Raw genomic sequence first — 18175 nt, forward strand, 5'->3', positions numbered from 1 at the left:
CGCACTGCATAAGATAAAATGACCAAAGTTTGTGCAATGTGTCATCTCAGATTAGAAAGTAATTAGGGGTAATATGTGTTGTCTGAACTCAAACCCAGTCAAATTAAAAAGGAAAAACACTACTTTGAGTAAAAGGATTAAATCTTTAACAGCAGAAGAATAACTTCTGACTGAAACGGCAACATTTTTTTCTCCTGGTGGAAGTTTAGACGTCCTGTAGTGTGAGTGAGCGGTGACCCTTAAAGCGGACTCGACCTGTACTGTAACGTCTGTCTGTCTGCCTTCATATCATCGACTTCGCTAACAGCTGGTGCAACAGTCTGCCGAAGCCACGGCTCCCTGTCCATCGTCTGGCTCTTCCATAGTGATGTTGTTCTGTAGAGGCGAGTGATGTAGATGTAGAATTTTTTTGTTTGTTTGTTTTGTTTTGTTTTTTACACCGCCTTCGGTAACTTTGCATGCAGATATAATGACATCTAAAGAATAACTTTGGTACTGCTCGGCTGGTTTATTTAATTTTTAAGAGCAGAAGCAGCCGTCTGACGTTGGTGTTACTGTGAATGCTTCACTTCTCTGTAAACTCCCGGCATGTCGTTGTGGTACCGGTAAAGACGCCGCATTTAGATTTTCACCTCAGTGGAAAATTCCGTACGTTTAAGTTTCAGTTGCTGTCACTTTTTATTTTTCATTGTCCCAGTTTGTGTACATATAAACACATGGACAATGCAACCCAGGTAGATTTATGCGATTTCTTTGTTTTTATTAAAGAGCCATGGGCAGTTTATTTCTTTATGTTGAAATATGCATGTTAGGTTCAATTGAGGTGAAAGATCTCCTTCCTATGAAAACTGGGCGATGTTATTTTGTGCAACAATACACACATTTGCATGCAATTTACTAACATAACACACATTATTATGAGACTATCCGTCCTCTTTTTCTTATTTATGCATAATATAAAGCTCTTTGTCAAACTAATGGGCCAAATATCTAATGCCAACACTTTCCGATTTCAGATGCTTTAAATACATTCCAAAACTTTTGTTTTCTTCCAAAAAGCCAAATTTATGTTGTAATTTCTTTGGTTTTTGTTAACGCGAATATTTGTGTTGCCATCTTGATTCCTTCAGCTTCGTCTTGTGATTCCAAATGCAGTAAAACTCCATGCTGACCAGTGTTTGTATATATTTCTTGCTCCTCGTGTAAGATATAGTGCTGTTATACTGTAACTCATTCCAGTGTGGTATGGCTGTGGATGTCTTTCCTGAGAATGGAAGCGGTTTGCTCGAGAAAGTTGGTGGCATGCTTTGTTTTTCTTACTTAAGTCTTAATTATTTGTCACCAGACACTCTGACATGTGCATAGAGCGCCTGCAAGAAGTGTCGCAACACCAGCCGGTTTAAAGGGCTCCGGCTTAAGTTTCTTCAGCCAACAGTCTGAGCAGAAAACACTAATAAATGTGGCTTGATTAAAAAAGCCTTTAAGTCCATGTTTGTTTGGTGCAGAGGTATCCTGCAGAATAGTTTGGGTAGGCTTCACATTTGCTCTTAAAGCCTAAATCCTTCAAGCCTCCTTTAGATGTTGAGATCCAGAGGAGTTACTCAAGTACGATACTTTTCATTTTATACTGATGAAGGGTCTGTATCTCCTCTGTCTTTTTGCAAAGACAGAAATTTATCAGCAAGGCTGTAAAGCTCATCAAACGCCTGAGACTAAAACGTGTAAGAGAAACCCAACTTTATTGACCTGCTGGGGCCAGTAAATAAAGTTCATTTATTGGAAATGGAGAAGAAATGTTTCCTGTCAGTGTAACTGTCGTTTAATCAGGGTAAAGGCGGCGCTTTGATGTAGAAAATAAGAGGCTCTGCAGAAACGTGGACCTGCAAGGAAGGCTGCCGGTACTGACGATGATTAATCACACTCAGTCACATAGAACCTGACTTGTAAAAATTTATATTCCCCAACTGGTTGGAGAGTGGTTGCCAGGTGCTGCACCACAGCTGATTGCTTTGGGTGCTATTAGATTGCATGGAAGACACCAACTTGCCTGTAACGCTCACTAAGTATTAGTGCAACTAGTGTTTGTCTTCAAAGTAAAAGTTGTGCTTTACTTTTGAAAAGTAAGGCACAACTTTTACTTTGAAGGTGAGCTTTCTCCGTTTTCAGTTTCCGTTGCGCTCGTCAGCTTCTGCACCACTTGGCGCGTACTTGTCGAGCATGAGTTTGGTGTTTTCTGTGCAGGCTACCGTTGACCACAGCAACCTGTGAGGTTTTTGGTGCAGCGCCATGTGGCTTTCTGCCACCACCCACAGCCAATGAACAGCCAGTTGGAGATTACCTATTTTTCCCTATTGACCAGTGATTACCAGGGGTTACTGACTGGTTGTCGGCTTGTCTGCCCTTTGGAATGTGATAAATAATTTTAAAAGGCTGTTGAAAATGTACATACAATTGTGTGGACTGGATTTAACTTCATCTGTTAGATTTGTGCCTAATTGTGAATGTTTTCTTTGACTTTTGAAAACTAGTGAAGTAGTCTGGTTAGTTACCGGGGAAACCCCCGGGTAAAAACAGCCTAACTCAGGCCGACAACCAAGCCTGTGTTTTCAGGACAGATTTGACAACTGTGGTGAAAGAGGGTTTCCACAAGGAAGGAAGTGTTTGTTAGACCTCTTCAGATGTTTCCGTGTCTGCGCTGACACATAAAAGGGAAATTACTCACATGTTTTGTATATTTATCCCAAATTTGTGAAATCCTCTGACACAGCAGTAAAACTTAATGGGTCATAACCAACTTCAGGCTGAAGAAAACCAGGCTTTGGCCGCTTTGACCCAACTGTGGTTGTGACATCACAGCCAGCAAGCACCGCGATGTCTTCCATCTTTTCCTCTCTGTTTCCTTTTTTCGTTTTTGGGTTGTTTTTTAAAAACACTCTTGTTTGCAGCATGCATTCCAAACCAAAACGAAACATCCGTGTACAAACCGTCAGCTGCTGGTCGCTTTGCTCCTAATTGTGACTCGTTGCAGTGTTTAGTGCCGTTGTAGAAATCGTGATGTAAACTATAAATTATGAAAGATTTCCGATGTGACGGAGCTCGCGCGGTGGCGGCGTTTGGTGTTCTGATTGGACGCGGGTCTTAAAGTGCGTGCTCGGTGTTTATCGATGGTAAATAGTTGTGTGTTATTTGAGAATCGTTTGGTATGTTATGTTGTAAAATCTGCACTATGTCTGGCATAACAAAGACAACAAAATGCCCTGTGATGATTATTATTATTATTATTATTATTGTTATTTTCATTCGTCTCTGAATGACTTTGGCCTCTGTTTGTTTACCGTCTTTAAAACTGGAATGTTGTACATTTAGTGCCTTTTACATTTCATCAGCTAACTTGAACATCTGCTCAAAATAGAAATAAGATTCATTTATTTTCCTTTTATTGTATGTATTTTTTTATACACATAATATCGCCTCTGTATCCACTGTTCAAATTTTATATAAAACTTATTCCTGGCCAAATATCCATGTGTTTCTGTTTATTATTATATTATACTCACAAAACTGTCAGATTTCTCTTCCATTACTTTTTTCCCCATGAATATTATGTATGTTGGTTAGTTTTAAACTACTGTGTGTAAATATTGTGCAAAAGTCTTGTCTCATTTCTTCATGTTTTGCTTCCATGAAGCCAGACTTTAATATTTTTAAAGTGGTCTTGAGCAATAGTTCACATACCTTTGTGAATTTCTTTGGACATTGGCTTCTTTTTCACTCATTTTCAGTCCAGTCCTTGCACCTGACCATTTTCACAGGAATGTTTTTTGTTTTTAAGCCACTTAAAACTAATCCGAGTCAGTCAAACATAAAAGAAGGCGCCGAACCCAAAGGATGAACCTGTGTTGTCGACACGTAGCTTATCAGCCTGATTTGATCCCATTTCTTTAGCAGAATGTATAAAATATGCCAAAGATAAGAGTAAGAGAGCCATAACATTGTATTTTGGCACCAACAAGATGATTCTCAATAAGCTATTGAATAAAAACTTGGCATATCTTAGGATAAAGTAATGTCCCAAGTAATGCAACCTTAAAAATTTGAAGAAGTTGATCCATCTACTGTTCACTGACGCCTCATCAGTAATTCTCTCAGTGGCTGTCAAGACAGGCTGAGGTATGGCCCATGTTGGGCCCATTACACAAGAACTGGACTGAAAATCAATAACAGGCTTGATGGGGTCATGAATGTAAATGTGTTTTTTGGTTGAAATTGCAAAAGATTACAGAGGAGGTCAGAAGAGTGAGTGCCTACAGTAGAAGCCGGCATATATTGGCTATATACTGATACATTAGATTAAATGAGAATTTAAAAACTGAAGAAGAGAGGTGAGAAGCGTCTTTAACCACATTATGAGTGTTGATTTTGCAGTTTGTCCACCAGAGGGCGCTCTGCGACTGTACTGTTGGCAGCGTTTCATAGAGATCAGGCAACCAAAACCCAAAGAACAGCTTTGAATGCCCTTCAGGAAGCCTGGAGACTATTCCTGAAGACTACTTAAAGACATTACAATAAAGCTTGGCTCAAAGAGTTCAGGCTGTGCTGAAGAATAAAGGCTCATACAACTTCAGAGCTGTACAAACTCTGTTTTTGTCTTGTATACTGTTTGTCTATGTGTCACTAAATTACTGCACATTACTAACATTACTAAAACATAAAGGAGGGGTATCTCAAGACTTTTGCACAGTACTATACAAAGTTTAATGCTTTTACAATGGACGGAGCCTCCAGGTCTGCTCTGTTGCTGGTGATGGACCTGATGGTCCACTTCCCAGGAGGTGGTCTGGTTCCAGAACCAGAACTTATTCCATGAAAAAGCAGGAAACATGAGGGTGCTGCTGAACAAAGAACAGCGAGTGTCTCAGTGTAAATCTGACAGATGTAGAAGCAGTTGATGGGACATAAAAGAAAAAAATAGAAATTAGAAAAACGAATTACCAAGATAATTTAAATTTAAACTTTTTGTTTTCTCTGAGCAAATAAACAGAGGTGGAAAAGTCTGATCTTCTACTTCAAGTCACAAATTCAAAAGTAAATGTTGATGTGAATATATGGCTATTACGTAGTACTTTATTATATTTCTAGAGACAAATGCGTTAAAATTTCACTGTTTAAGTCTAGTTTACACCGTGTTTTGTTTATTACAGCTTTGGCTGTGAGGTCGTTTTGTGCACATAGTCAAATTTTCACATAGGTGTGCTTTCTTTCCATGACCAGCAGGAGGCAGAGTGGTCCTTCCATTACCTTCAGGTACACCTTACCTGAGCCGTCCATAATCTTAGTTTTTCTTAAGCACCCTTCACCTGCAGGAATAACATCCCTCTGATCTCACTGTTTTTCCAGGAAACAAATATCTGAGAAATAAAGGGGGGAAAAAACCACCCCACACACCCGCGAGTAATGGCGACCTTTTTTTTTTCCGAAATGGAAACAAAAAGTCCGGGAATCCCGGTGAATATATATAAGGGGACAATCCCCCAGGGAGATCTGTGACACACACTCACATTGTGTATTTGTGTGTAAACATGACACCTGATAAAACATGGCAAAGAGTGAAAGGATAGTTAATCTGAAACTTAACCTGCACATGAACAGCAGACAGCAGACCAGGTAAGGCTCCTTCCTACGTGACACCTGTTTGCTAAAAACAGCGTAAAGCTGCACGAACACAGCGCGCCTGTGTTCGTGCAGCTTTACGCTGTTTTTAAAAACTCACGGTTAAGACGATAAACCTTGTGCATTAGTATAGACCAGCTGTTATCCGCGTGAAGCATCGAAAACAGCAGGCGCTCGGCAGCTTTTCAACACAGCTTTTCATATTTGCGTCCAACAAATTCAGAGATGGAGATCACAGTTTTCGCCAAATACGACGAGTTTTTCTTGTTCGACGCTTTAAAGCGGCTGCTGTCACCACAGGTGCCGGTACAGTAGGAGATGCTTTTATTAAACAGGCTTCAGATCCTTCTTTCTACTTTTGGTTCAGGGTGATGTCCTAAACCTGTTTGTGAGGGGCAGCCAATCAGAAGAAAGCTAGCTGAGGGGTCAGCTGCACTGTGAATCATGCAAAGCTACTGTGTTGGAGCCCCTTAGTGGAAAGGCTGGGTCTGAATATGAGTGCAATGAGTCCACTTTAAGTGATTTTGTTTTTGCCCATATCATTTCTGTAGGGCAAATGTATGTATAATATACATGCAGAACATTAACCTGATGCACCATTTCACCCTGTGGTTTTGTAAATATTTCTAAATAAGTGTTAGTAGTTATGAATAAATCAGAGTCCACCTGCCAGAGAGGCGATATGCTAAAAATCTAATTAAACAAGGAGTGTTTGTGTATTTTCACACTGTAGATTTACTCCAAAAAGCCACTTTTACGCTTTCACCCACTCTACATTTTACACGGAAATATATATTTATATACAGTAAACCTCTAAACCGCAGATCTAACTTAAGAACAAATTCCAATATTTACACAAACGATCCAAACTAATGGTCCGCTTGCACCTGCTGAGTATTTCTGGAGCTTTCAGCCACATAACTCACATAATGAGCCCACGTGAGCTGCTGGAGATCTAAACAGAGCGCTTGTTTTTTAAGTTTATAACGTGCCGGGTTTAGTGAGTGTTATATGATGCTGTTCTGTCAGGTGCATCCTGCAGCTCGCCATTACCTGTAAGGTATCCTTTGGTGTTGGTGCTTTTAAGAGATGCTTGAAGTCTACAGGAGGTGGTTGGAAAATGGGAAGGACCACGTTGTCCCAGATTAAGAGCCAGGGGATCCTGGTTTTCCTCCTGTTAGTACCGGCTTTGTTTGGCACTTTATTTTTTCCCTCACACTTTGCTCTCACTTCCTCTCACTGGTTAGGTTTCCATATAAAAACTACTTGGTTAAAGAGAGGGAAAGATCGTGATGTGAACCAAAAACACCCTTAAGAAGAATAATCTGCTGACTGGCTTGTGCCGTAACCCAGCGCGTGTGTGTGGTGCTAATATTTGGTGTGAGCCATTAAACCTGCAGCAGGTGTTCAGTTTGAAAGGTTATTTCAGGTGCAAGCCTCGTTTGGAGGCATCCACGGGTCTTTAGTGGATTTAGGTTGTCTGTTGATCTAATCCTAGACCGGCTCCATGAAGTCCGGGTCACAGCTCTCTGTGTGAGGTGGGATTTGTTCTTTTTTTTGGATGAAGATTGCTCCAGGCTGGATGTTTGGGAACGCTGCGGTGCATGTGTTAGCTGTCCAAACTTTTGGGAATGCTTTACAGGCTTAAAAGCTGCACACGCACCAGTCCACACAGCTGAAATGTGCGTCTGATGAAGCAGGAGAGGAAAGCCAGATCAGGAGGTGCTGAATCCAGAGAGCGTGCTTCTCGACAAGGTCAGGGAAGAGAAACGGTTACGAAACACATCCTGAACACATGCAAGCAACGTATTCATGATAGATGTGATTGTAGTGATAAGAAAAGCGTGAAAGTGTCGGACCACATAATGAGTGGACAGTGGCTTCTCTCTCAGAACAGAAAGTGAAGGCTCTCAGCTGCAGGTGTACCACAAGAAGTCATTTACAATTCAAAAAACTAAAGAAAATTCCGCCATGTTAATTCAGGTTAAAAACTGCACCTAAATATTTACATAAGGGGGGGAAAGCAAAAGCAAAACCAGAGAATTTAATGGTGACATCTTTATTCGACTCTTTTTGATGGCGAGCTCATCTTGTGCTGCGTCTTTAGCGGGAAAGAACCAAAACTGAGCTCAGACACCACAAAGTAAAGCTGATACTGAAGAATCAGACTCAGCAGGCAAATCATCAGGAACTCGGAAAAACTAAGTAAGTCACCTAAGGCTTGTTGATGGTTCGAGGTGTGGGTCACAATCTGGGTTTTACACATCAACACAGTTTTAAGTAACTCTCAGGGCACAGGGCGTGAGATCCCACGTGTAAGAGGAAAGGTCGAGACTAAAGACAAGCGATCCCCCCAAAAAGCTCAGAGAGCCGAGGAGAGAGTTCCCCTCGCTCTGCAGGTCGATAGTCTTGTTTCTTTGGTTCAGTTGGTCAGATTCAACAGATTTCTATTTGTGCACGATAACGTCAGTAAATTTAACAAAGCCTTTCAAAATGTAACCTTCATCCTGTAAAAGATTTTCAAAATTTCAGGCCCTCTGGGTAAATTTCTTTCCAGCTTAACGACACGAGAAACGCTCCGCAATCAGGTCAATTTCACACACCTCCAAAGTGCCACAATCTGACACTAAAATCTAGTTTTTATTCAGCGTTATTTTTGTTCTAAGTCTGTAATGATGCAGAAACAGAAACCAGCTACTCTGCATACGCGATCTGGTTTCTGATAATTCACTGGAGAAAACTTCAGAAGGTGGGTGAAGATTTAGAGTTATGCCACCACCTGGTTAGAATTAATTACAGCATATGAAGGATGTCCTCTTTACCTCCCCTTTAATAATAGAATTATCCTTTAGCTGCTTTCAGTTTCTAATATGATTATATTTATGTTTGTGGTTGTGAAACAGATAAACAGCATTAGCATCCTTAATACTTTATAACAGATTCAGATTTGTTTGACTAAATGTGGAGTTTAAACACTTAACTTACACAAAAGCCAACGGATTAAGAAACACCTGCTTATATAAACTCGGAGATAGAACGCTTACAAATCCCTTTATAAATTGCATTTTTTCCAATATTCGTGTCCTAAATCAGACTGTAGTTTAGAAACAGTCTGATTTTATTTGTTAAAAATAGCATTTCTGCTTCACATGCAGCGCAATCTATCGCTGAAAATCTCCACCGATGCAGTCAGAGCTCGAGAGCCCTTTATGGAGGCGAGAGTTTTACTCATGCTTTTTTCCAGCCTGTCTAGACACGCAGACATTCGTACAGTCATTTAAAACTGATTGTCTGTATGTATAAACTGGTCTTATTCATTATAATTAGAGCGATGTTTGTTTACAGTAGGGCAGACCAGAGAAAAGCCACATGACAAGTCTGACTTACTCCCACAGTCATAAAAAGGATGTGTGATTTCTCAGCGCACCCACACGTCTCTGCGAACGGTATCAATAAGAGCTGCTGACGTAGAAGCATCAAAAACAGCTCAACTTGTTTAAAAAAATAAAGAAAACATCCATAAAAGGCTGCTTTCCAGAGATTTCAAAGAACGGAAAAGTATTCGGCAGAGCTGAGGCTTAAATGCCTCAGATTCCAAATGGAGTCTGGTGCCTGTGAGAACGTTCAAACTATTCCTCGAGACATCCAATTTTAGGATTAATAGATGGCATTTTTTTTTTTTTGTGAGGTTGGGGAGAGAGGTTAGGGTTGAGTCTCCTTGAAGTTACAGCTCAAAACTAGAATTCCCAACCCAACCCCCCCATATATGGCATTTCCCCGAGAACAGTGGGAGGGGGGAAAGAGGCCAAGCCATGCAGGATATTCTCACAGGATGTGAGGATGGCCGGACAGCAGCCGGCAGCCGTGGGGAGAGGAGCGTCGAGCTGAAAGGAGCGATCGACCTGTGTGGGTGTGTGAGGGTGTGAAATCGATATGGTCAGGAGGCTTGTGAAGATTAATCATCAGCTGAAAGCGAGGTAAAAGTTCATATTGTTGGGCTGTTGCTGCAGAGGTTTTTGGAAGGTTCTCGGGGTCTCGGTGGCATTTGTGTACTTGCTTACAGTTGTAGAGGTGGACGGAGTACAAATACTCATTTTGTAGTAAAAGTCCTGCGTGTAAACTCTAAAACAGAAGAAAAAGTGCACAAGTTTTACCAGCTACTAACTCAGCTGTATTGCTTGCATGGGTAACACTTCTAAACAGCTCTTTCAAATACTTTTAAATCAGCGTTATGAGGACTTTAAAGGCTGGAAAAGGCTGATTTTCTCTCTTCACTGAGATGAAGTTGCCGTGTACCAACACGTGGACTTGAACTCTACGTGCTAAAATATTATTTTGTGTAATAGAATCTTTTAAAAAGTTGTGATTCTGCCAAAATAAAAGCCTCCTGGTTCACATTTATGCAGTAAACTCCACCACTGCAGCACTGTTACTACTACTACTATCTGCAAAATGTACAAAACTTCCTCTTTTATAGGCGCTCTGGCGTTTCTGAAACTAGGGGTCACAAGCTCTATAATAAGGTGGACTTTTTCCTCACCTTAGTTAATACATCCTACATTACATAATGTCTGATGGCCTCTTTAGTGCCTCAGATGTTTATATAAGTGAAACCATGTGAGGAATTTTGAGGGGAAACATTTCTTTGGTGGATCTGAAATCTGAAGATGTCCCCCTGCCAAACAATGCTCTGTATCTCTTTCATGGTATTAGTGGGATAGTTTAAACAAATGCAGTGAAATTTCCCCGTGGTGGGGCTGGAAGTAGAATGGGAATTAAAATGGGAGGAAGAATAAAAAAAAGGTTGAATGGGAACATTTAAAAGTCCGAAAGTGTGGATCTTTTTTGGCTGCAGATTAACGGCTGTGGTGTTTAACCAGACTGTAAACATTTCCTTTTTTCTATGAGATAAACCTTAAAGTCTATTCGACTTTCATCAAAGCCCTGCAGCTCTGCGATCCGCCTTAAAATCGGAGCAAAAGGCTGATTCATTCAACTTTTTAAAGGTTTCTCTAACGCTAAATGAAGGATGATTGCGTGCTCCAAGCATCACATGAGAGCACTGTGATGAATTAAATTAGAGCAAACTGCCTCCGTGTTTGTCACTCGTGACTTTAAACCATTCTTAGCCTCAAACTGCAAACCTTTTGTTTCCCCCGTAAGTTTCCATATGCATATCAGCTTATCAACCCATCCGGGGCACAGCGTGTCTGCCCTATAAGGTGACATAATGTATTGTTTTGTTTCTAAGTAACCTATCAGGAAACAGTGAAGCGCTATAAGCGTGACTCACTCGCCTCAAACAGTCGCTAATTTTTTAAAAACAATAACAGTACAAAGAGTTAATGGAAACCCTTTTTTTGGCTTAGTCATTCTTTATGCTAGAAAGAAAAAAAAAACGGCATTCAGATTAATTGCAACAAAAAGCCCCTGTTTTCATTGCATAAAAAAAGCAACAAAACGCCTTCATAGGTCACACACTGTTACTCCTTCCCTTTTTAGTTACATATACAGCATCCTTCCCACATTCATGTGTTGCTCACTTGTGTGATCTGGACTGTCTGTGCCTGCAGCACCATGGACGTCCTCCAGCTGTTCTTCCTGCTGTTGGTCAGCTGCGTGGCGGCATCCGCGTACCCTCCCCAGCAACCCCCTCCATGCCGAGTTGTAAGTAAACAGAGACGCGCACGTCTGGTCTTTTCTCTGTTTTTTTTTAACGGCATCTTTTCTCTGTTTTTTGTTCACTTACATTTTACATGGTATGTGCGCTTTCTCTGTTCATTCACATCAACTACAGGCAGTTTATTTTATAATTATTTGCAAGTTTAGACCTGAAGAGAGTTTGTTCACGAGTTGCCAGCTTTAATAACTGGGCATTAAAATGTTATTTGTCTTCAGTGGAAGTCATGCTGATAGAGGGTTGGGGTTTTTTTTAAAGCATAGAGGACATGTGTCACCCAGCTTTGCCATTGTGTACAGTGCTGTGATTTCATTTTCATGGTATTTCTGGTGATTGATCTTGCAGAAATATTGCTGTAATCAAATGAAATGAAATGAAAAAGAAAAATGCATCACTTCCAGTAAGCTACAGTACTCGCTTTTCTTAGGAAAGAGCCGGAAATACATAAATAAAGCCTTTATGGGTTAAAGGTTGGATCACGTAGCAATTGGTCAGAGTCATTAGTGTCAGGCTCAGATGTGTTAGCTAAAAATAGCCAGATAGTGAAAGCGAAAGGTGCGTCACCTACATTTGATGTGGTCATCAGTGGTTCTATAAATACCCAGATATCACCGAACTTCTCTGCTGAAATCGGAACAGTTTTCAGAGCATCACACTTTCTGAATGAAGTAAAAAAAAAAAATCCTAAAGCAGCACAAAGACACTACTGATGACATATAAGGATATGCCACAAATCACACTTTGTACACTTGAGTCTAAGACATTACAAAAAGGCTCTGTAGTTCCCTGAAGTAGCTGGTTAGTGTCGCTCTTACAAAATGTTACTGAGACAGCAGCAAATATTGCATTTGTTAAAGACTATTTTGGGCTGTGGAGTAATACCTATTTGCTTCACTGGTTGGTATACTTTTGGAATTAGAATAAATTAGTCCTCCATGGTATTAATCATTTGTTCCCTCTAAAGTGGGGATGTCTCATGGGCCATACACTTATGTGGGCTTAACTTAAGTGGGCTGGACAAGCGACGCCCCCCACTTCTGTCAGTGTAAAGAAGTTTAATTACACAGTTGATTCCTTAGATTTCTCGATATAAGTAAAAGAAGCGCAAATCAAAAGTATGTCCTAATTTTTTACCACTTGATAAAGAAATGTTGCTGCAGTAATTGAAATCCATCAGCATGACTTATAAACTATAAAAAACATGTAAAACTACAGAAAAAGTATATATATGTGTACAATCCATTGAAAAAAAAAAGATATGTGAAGAAACTATAACTTTTCTATCATTTTTTAAAATATATGACCTAATTACTTTGGTCTAATGTGAATGGCAGTTATCAAAAAAGATCCAAGTCCACAATTTATGCCCTCCTTCATGTTTTTAAAAGCCATCCAATGTGGCTGGATTAGAGTCTTTGCCAGGCTGATTCTGGCCCCCTGGCCTTATGTTTGACACCTCTGCTCTAAGAATTGCTGAAACTACATATAGGTGTGTTTCCACTGTAAAATGAAGAGCTGCTTTTGAGTGTGAGACCACTTTCAAGGTTTTGGTACCAAACCTACTTGGTTAGGTTTAGAAAAGGTGATGCTTTTGATTAAAATCCAGAGTTCAGTCTTAAGAACTCATCATTCGCTTCATTATAAGCTCTTACAAAATCAAAACATTGTAATAAAGGTTTGTGAACAAATGTAGTTTTTATTCTGGAGGACTATCACAAACGGAGGTTCTCATTCTGGACGGTCACATGATGCTGTTTAGAGTCTCCACGATGATGAAGGTGTTTTTTAACCATCGATACTGTTACACAGTAACTGCAGCAATAATGTCCCGAGAAGTATATAAAACGCTCTGTTTAAGAGATCAACAAAGTAGGTTAGAGGGATAGCGATGGCATAAATCTCATGTTTACCAGCCAGGAAACCACAGTTTACAACCTGCTAGGGTTTTTTTCTCAATACAGACTGTTTACTTTTTTAAAGAGGGGCATTTCAGATCTGTATTAGACTGGACCATGAAGAGTAGGCTGGAAAATGGCGAGAGGGGGAGGGTGAAGCATAGCAAATGGTCTGGAGCAGATTTAAACCAAGTCTGCTGCAGTAAGGCCCTCAGAGAGTCACCTGCTTAACCACACTGCATCCTCCAGTCGGTTCGTTGGGTTTAGGCTCTGAAAACTGCTTGGTTTAGAAAAACATTGTGGTTAGGGTTACAATAAACCCATCACCAACAATAAAGCCTCGGCATGAAAAATGACGAGTGCTGTGTACAGCCAAGAAAGCACACTACAAAACTGCGGCACACCAGCGGCTTTGATAAACAAACTCTGTATTTTGTACACTGGGAATGAAATTATGAACGTGGTCACAGTTTCTGGACAACAGTGGAGATCTGTGGTGTGGAAGCGTAAGATACAGTCTTGTTCGTAAATCAGCTGTTAATCAACCGTAAGGAAAAACAAGAGCGGGGGGGAAAAATCCCCGTGTTTGGATGTCCATAGATGCTTTTGCGATTAAAAGACATTGTGTAGTTTTCTCAGTCTGACTTTGTGAAACCAGATAGGTATCTTCCAGCAATAAAGTCTTTCTTGAAAGCATATTTTGGCCTTGTTACAGCAAGTATTTATAAGAGAACTGAAAGTGGTGAGGTGACCGATAATGAGGGGATAGAGAGATGGGAAATGGTTGTGCGACTTTTGTGTCCAGTTTGGTGACATTGTTGCACTAAACACTCTCACTCTCATTTACTGTCATCTCTGAACTGTGAGCCATTAAATAAACCACTAGCAGACCGTAAAACAAAGATCACCTAATTGGGGATGTTGCACTTTATGGTGTTCTAGCCTCAGCTAGTTGAGCACGACTTTAGCAGTTTCTCCACTTTGTTCCCATTATTTACACAAGTATTAGTCATTTTTTTACAGTTACTCTGACTAAATGTGCCGTAAACCGCCTCACGCGTGACTCAGATAATGTGGAGTTAAAGTCTGACTTAGTCTGACATAAGCAGTTGCGTGCCACACGAGCAGTATTGCTAATGAGACGCAAAGTCACGTAGGAAACATACGTCTTTTTTCAATGATAAAACTTTTCTCCAAGTGTGACTGATTTGTTCCTGAGCAGATACGAGATGTTCTGCCATCCAGTTCTTATTTGTTTACAGACAGCTTGCAATCAACAAGGAATGCCCCTTTCACGATACCACAAATACGCCAAGAAGCTAAATGTACTCTGCCTTAGAGAGTAAGCAGAGAGGGAGACAGTTTTATGAGCTGTTTTTGGACATGGGGGTTTGTGGCCATATGGTTTCAATTATAAACTGCACTTAATACCTCAAACGTCTAACAGGGACGAAAGAAGAAGTAAAGGTGTGAGGTGTGTTTTCTTCTTGGTTTAGGAACTTTTTGATTTCTTTTTCTTTTGGTTGGCTTTTTTTAATCAATTCAAAGAGAAATAATCATAGTTTAAACAATTAAAATAAAAATACAACACTGGGTTGTCTTGCTGCCAAGAACATGCCTTGGGCCTTGATACACCGACTCATAAATCGACCCTCCACATCCACATGTGGTCTGTGTTGTGTCATGATCAGTCAACCTGGCTGTATGCCGAGATAATCAGACTCGTGTGTTTGTCTTTGTTCGTAGGTCCAGATGGATGTGTTTTGCAGCGATCTGAGCCTTAGAAGTGCGCCACTCAACCTTCCCGATGTCGTCCAAATGCTGGACCTTTCACGAAACCAGGTGCAGAATCTCACCCAGGAAACTTTAGCATACCACACCAACCTCCGGCATCTGAATCTCCACTCCAATAAGATCCACTTCATCCAGCCCAGGCTCTTCGAAGACATGAATGATCTGAAAATCCTGGATCTGTCCAAGAATCATTTGAATGTTTTTGCCCACTCCAAAACAAACATCGGACCTCTTAAAGCTGTGGAGTCACTGGATCTGTCAAACAACGGCCTGTACACGGGGATGTCAGACTATTTCTTGGCTGACTCTCCCAGGCTGGTGAACCTTTCTCTGAACAGCAATAGCATCACTGAAGTAGCAAAAGATACCTTCAGTGGATCCTTGTCCTTGAGGAAAATCAGCCTCCACAATAATATCATCTTAAAAATTGAAGATGGAGCTTTTGACATTTTATCTCATTTGACCGAACTTGATTTGTCCAAGAATTCAATAAGGTGCATCGACGACTTCAATCTCGACAAATTAAAAGTGTTTAATCTCAGCCAAAACAGCCTGGAGTCATTCCAAAGCGCGCAATCAGACACTCCATATGAACTTGTCACTTTTGACCTGAGTCAAAACAAAATGCTCTTCTTTCCCCGTCTCCCGAAAAACAACTGCCTTAAATATCTGGACCTTTCGAAAAATCAAATCCAAAACATTAAATTCATGGGAAACATAACGTTTAATTGCCTCAGATACCTGGACATGAGTTACAATCAACTCAAAAAAATGCCTGAAGAGTATTTTTCCATGATGGGATCACTGGAGGTCCTAAATGTGAGTAATAACTGCATTACCTCATTTTCTATTACTGATGTAGGCCTTCTACAGAGAGTTAAGGTCATCAATCTGAGCTATAATCCACTGCAGAGTCTGACATTTGGAGAAAACACTGTGCAGTCGCTGGAAGAACTCTTCTTACAAGGAAACGACCTCACAACCCTGGACTATCAAATATTTCAGAGACTCGCCAACATCAAATACCTGCATCTCCAGCAGAACAACCTGCAAGTCTGTGACTCTGAGCCAACAGACCAAAACCACAAGGATCCTCAAAGTTGTGTGTCCTTTTTATCTGTTCCAAAATTGGAGGCTTTGTACCTCTCTGAAAACAACCTGAGGAGTCTGCCCGCGAACATGTTTGCCAACACCCCATTGAAGGTCTTAGATTTGTCCCTGAATCCAGGCTTGGACATGCACAAAGACTCTCTTTCTGGTCTAGAGCACTCCCTGGTTCACCTTTCCATGAGGAAAAACAACATTTCCATTCTAAAAGCAGACTTGTCCTTACTGAGGAGCCTCAAATACGTCGATCTGTCCACCAACCAGTTGACCACTCTACCGACGTGGAGCAAAGAGTCCTCCATTGAGTCCCTAAATTTGCAGAACAACCACCTGGTGACACTGGAGTACAGCACCATCCTTGCTTTGAAGCACTCTCTAAAGACTCTTTACATGGGCTCCAATCCTCTGAGCTGCTGCAGCAACCTCAGATCCATCATCATGGTGCAGCAGTCCGCCGTGGTCATTCCTGACATTGAAACGGTGACCTGCGTTCACGAGGACTACTCTGAGCCGGTCAGCATCAAGAAGGTGACCCAGACAATGTGCCATGGACCACCCGTCCAGAACTATGTTATTACAGTTATAGTGATATTGTTACTTGTGATGATCGTGTTCGTGCTCTTGGTTAAATGTTGCCACTCAAGGAGGCGGAAACATAACAGAGGTTTTAGGGCATAATGAATGAAGGTTGGCCACAGAAAGCCATGAAGGAATTTAAGAAACAGCTGAAGGTTTCAGTCAGACACAGCTGAAAATGTGAATGTAACTTCTGTGGGGCAAACCAAAGTCTCCTGAAGGAACAATGTGAGGCTTTGAGTTGTTTGTACCACTACGAAAAGCTACCATTGATCACTGAGACATCTATCAACAAGCAAGCATTCCTCAGTATCTTCCCAATTGAAGAAAAAAAGAGATTTTAAGGACCTTATGGTGTGCTGAGACACCAAACAAGGCAGTGTGACAATGCAAAGTCAAATGAAAACTACAAAACTGAGCATTTCAAGAGTGATGGCAACTCATAAAAAAGCCTTTTCAGTGACTTGATAACAAGTAAAGACTGCACAGAGCAGATACACTTGGTGCATTGGACGTTAAGCAGCTGTGTGTGCTTGCAGGACACACAGTGGAAACTTGTTTTGCTTTCTGTCTAAACACAACTTTATGGCTAACCCAGTTGTAGAGCCATGACCGCACATTATCTTACTGAATGTAAAATGAAGAATTAACACTAAAAACACTTCCACAAAAGCGTGGCATCAACAAGCGTGCCTGAAATGCAGCAATAAAAGTTATTATAAGTGTTTGGCCTTTTGGAAAATACACTTTGATTTCAGTGTGAAACTTTGCCTTTTTTTTAGTCACTCATTGGTTTGTGGCATTTGCCTTGTGGATGTTAGCTCTGACAAACAGGAAACCTAAATTTGGCTATCAAAAAACAAGCTTGCCAAAGGAAATGTGCTTCAGTACAAATAAACACAGGCTACACCCACACTTTTAAACCTGTGCTTTTTAAAACTGGGATTTTTATTTTTGGAAAAACATCTTCATTCATATCAAAATGTAAAAAATGATCCATGTTGGGGAAATCAAGCCAAAGAGTGCCAAAGAAATGAATAAAACACAGAAATGGGGCTGCATTTTTGCGCTTCCAGCATTTTTTTGTAATGTTTTTTTTTTTAAGGTTAGATTTCTAAAAAGGGAACTTAAAGAAAAGATTTAGCCATTCTAATCTAAGCAAATATCCCCACTTGCTAGCAACTTCTAAGTGTTGCTAGCAAGCTGTCGGCGAAATTACTCATTATCCCACCGAACACGGCAGCTCAGTGTAGCGAAACTTAAGTTTGTTCATGAATTAATGTTAACCTTTTACTTTTGGAGACTACGTTTGCTCTTAAAAATTAAAATTAAAATGTGGCACTCACCTTCACTAACAAAACGTACTTCCGATGACCAGAGCTAATTTCTGTTATAATTTTTGCCTGAAGAGAAGTCCACTGGGTTTTAGTGTAGCGAACCAAGGCAATGCTAC

The 18175-nt window shown here is 40.6% G+C and overlaps 1 protein-coding gene across 1 annotated transcript; it reads left to right on the top strand.

Moving 5' to 3' along the window:
• Positions 1-9463: 9463 nt before the first annotated feature.
• Positions 9464-17800, top strand: lrrc32 (leucine rich repeat containing 32). Its single transcript, XM_026182822.2, has 3 exons — positions 9464-9647; positions 11244-11337; positions 14992-17800. Exons 1-3 carry the CDS (start codon positions 9604-9606, stop codon positions 16822-16824), a joined length of 1971 nt encoding a protein of 656 aa, XP_026038607.1. The 5' UTR covers positions 9464-9603; the 3' UTR covers positions 16825-17800.
• The last annotated feature ends 375 nt before the right edge of the window (positions 17801-18175 follow it).

This window comes from Astatotilapia calliptera, chromosome 10 (assembly GCF_964374335.1).
Source record: "Astatotilapia calliptera chromosome 10, fAstCal68.1, whole genome shotgun sequence".
NCBI classification, from domain to species: Eukaryota; Metazoa; Chordata; class Actinopteri; order Cichliformes; family Cichlidae; genus Astatotilapia; species Astatotilapia calliptera.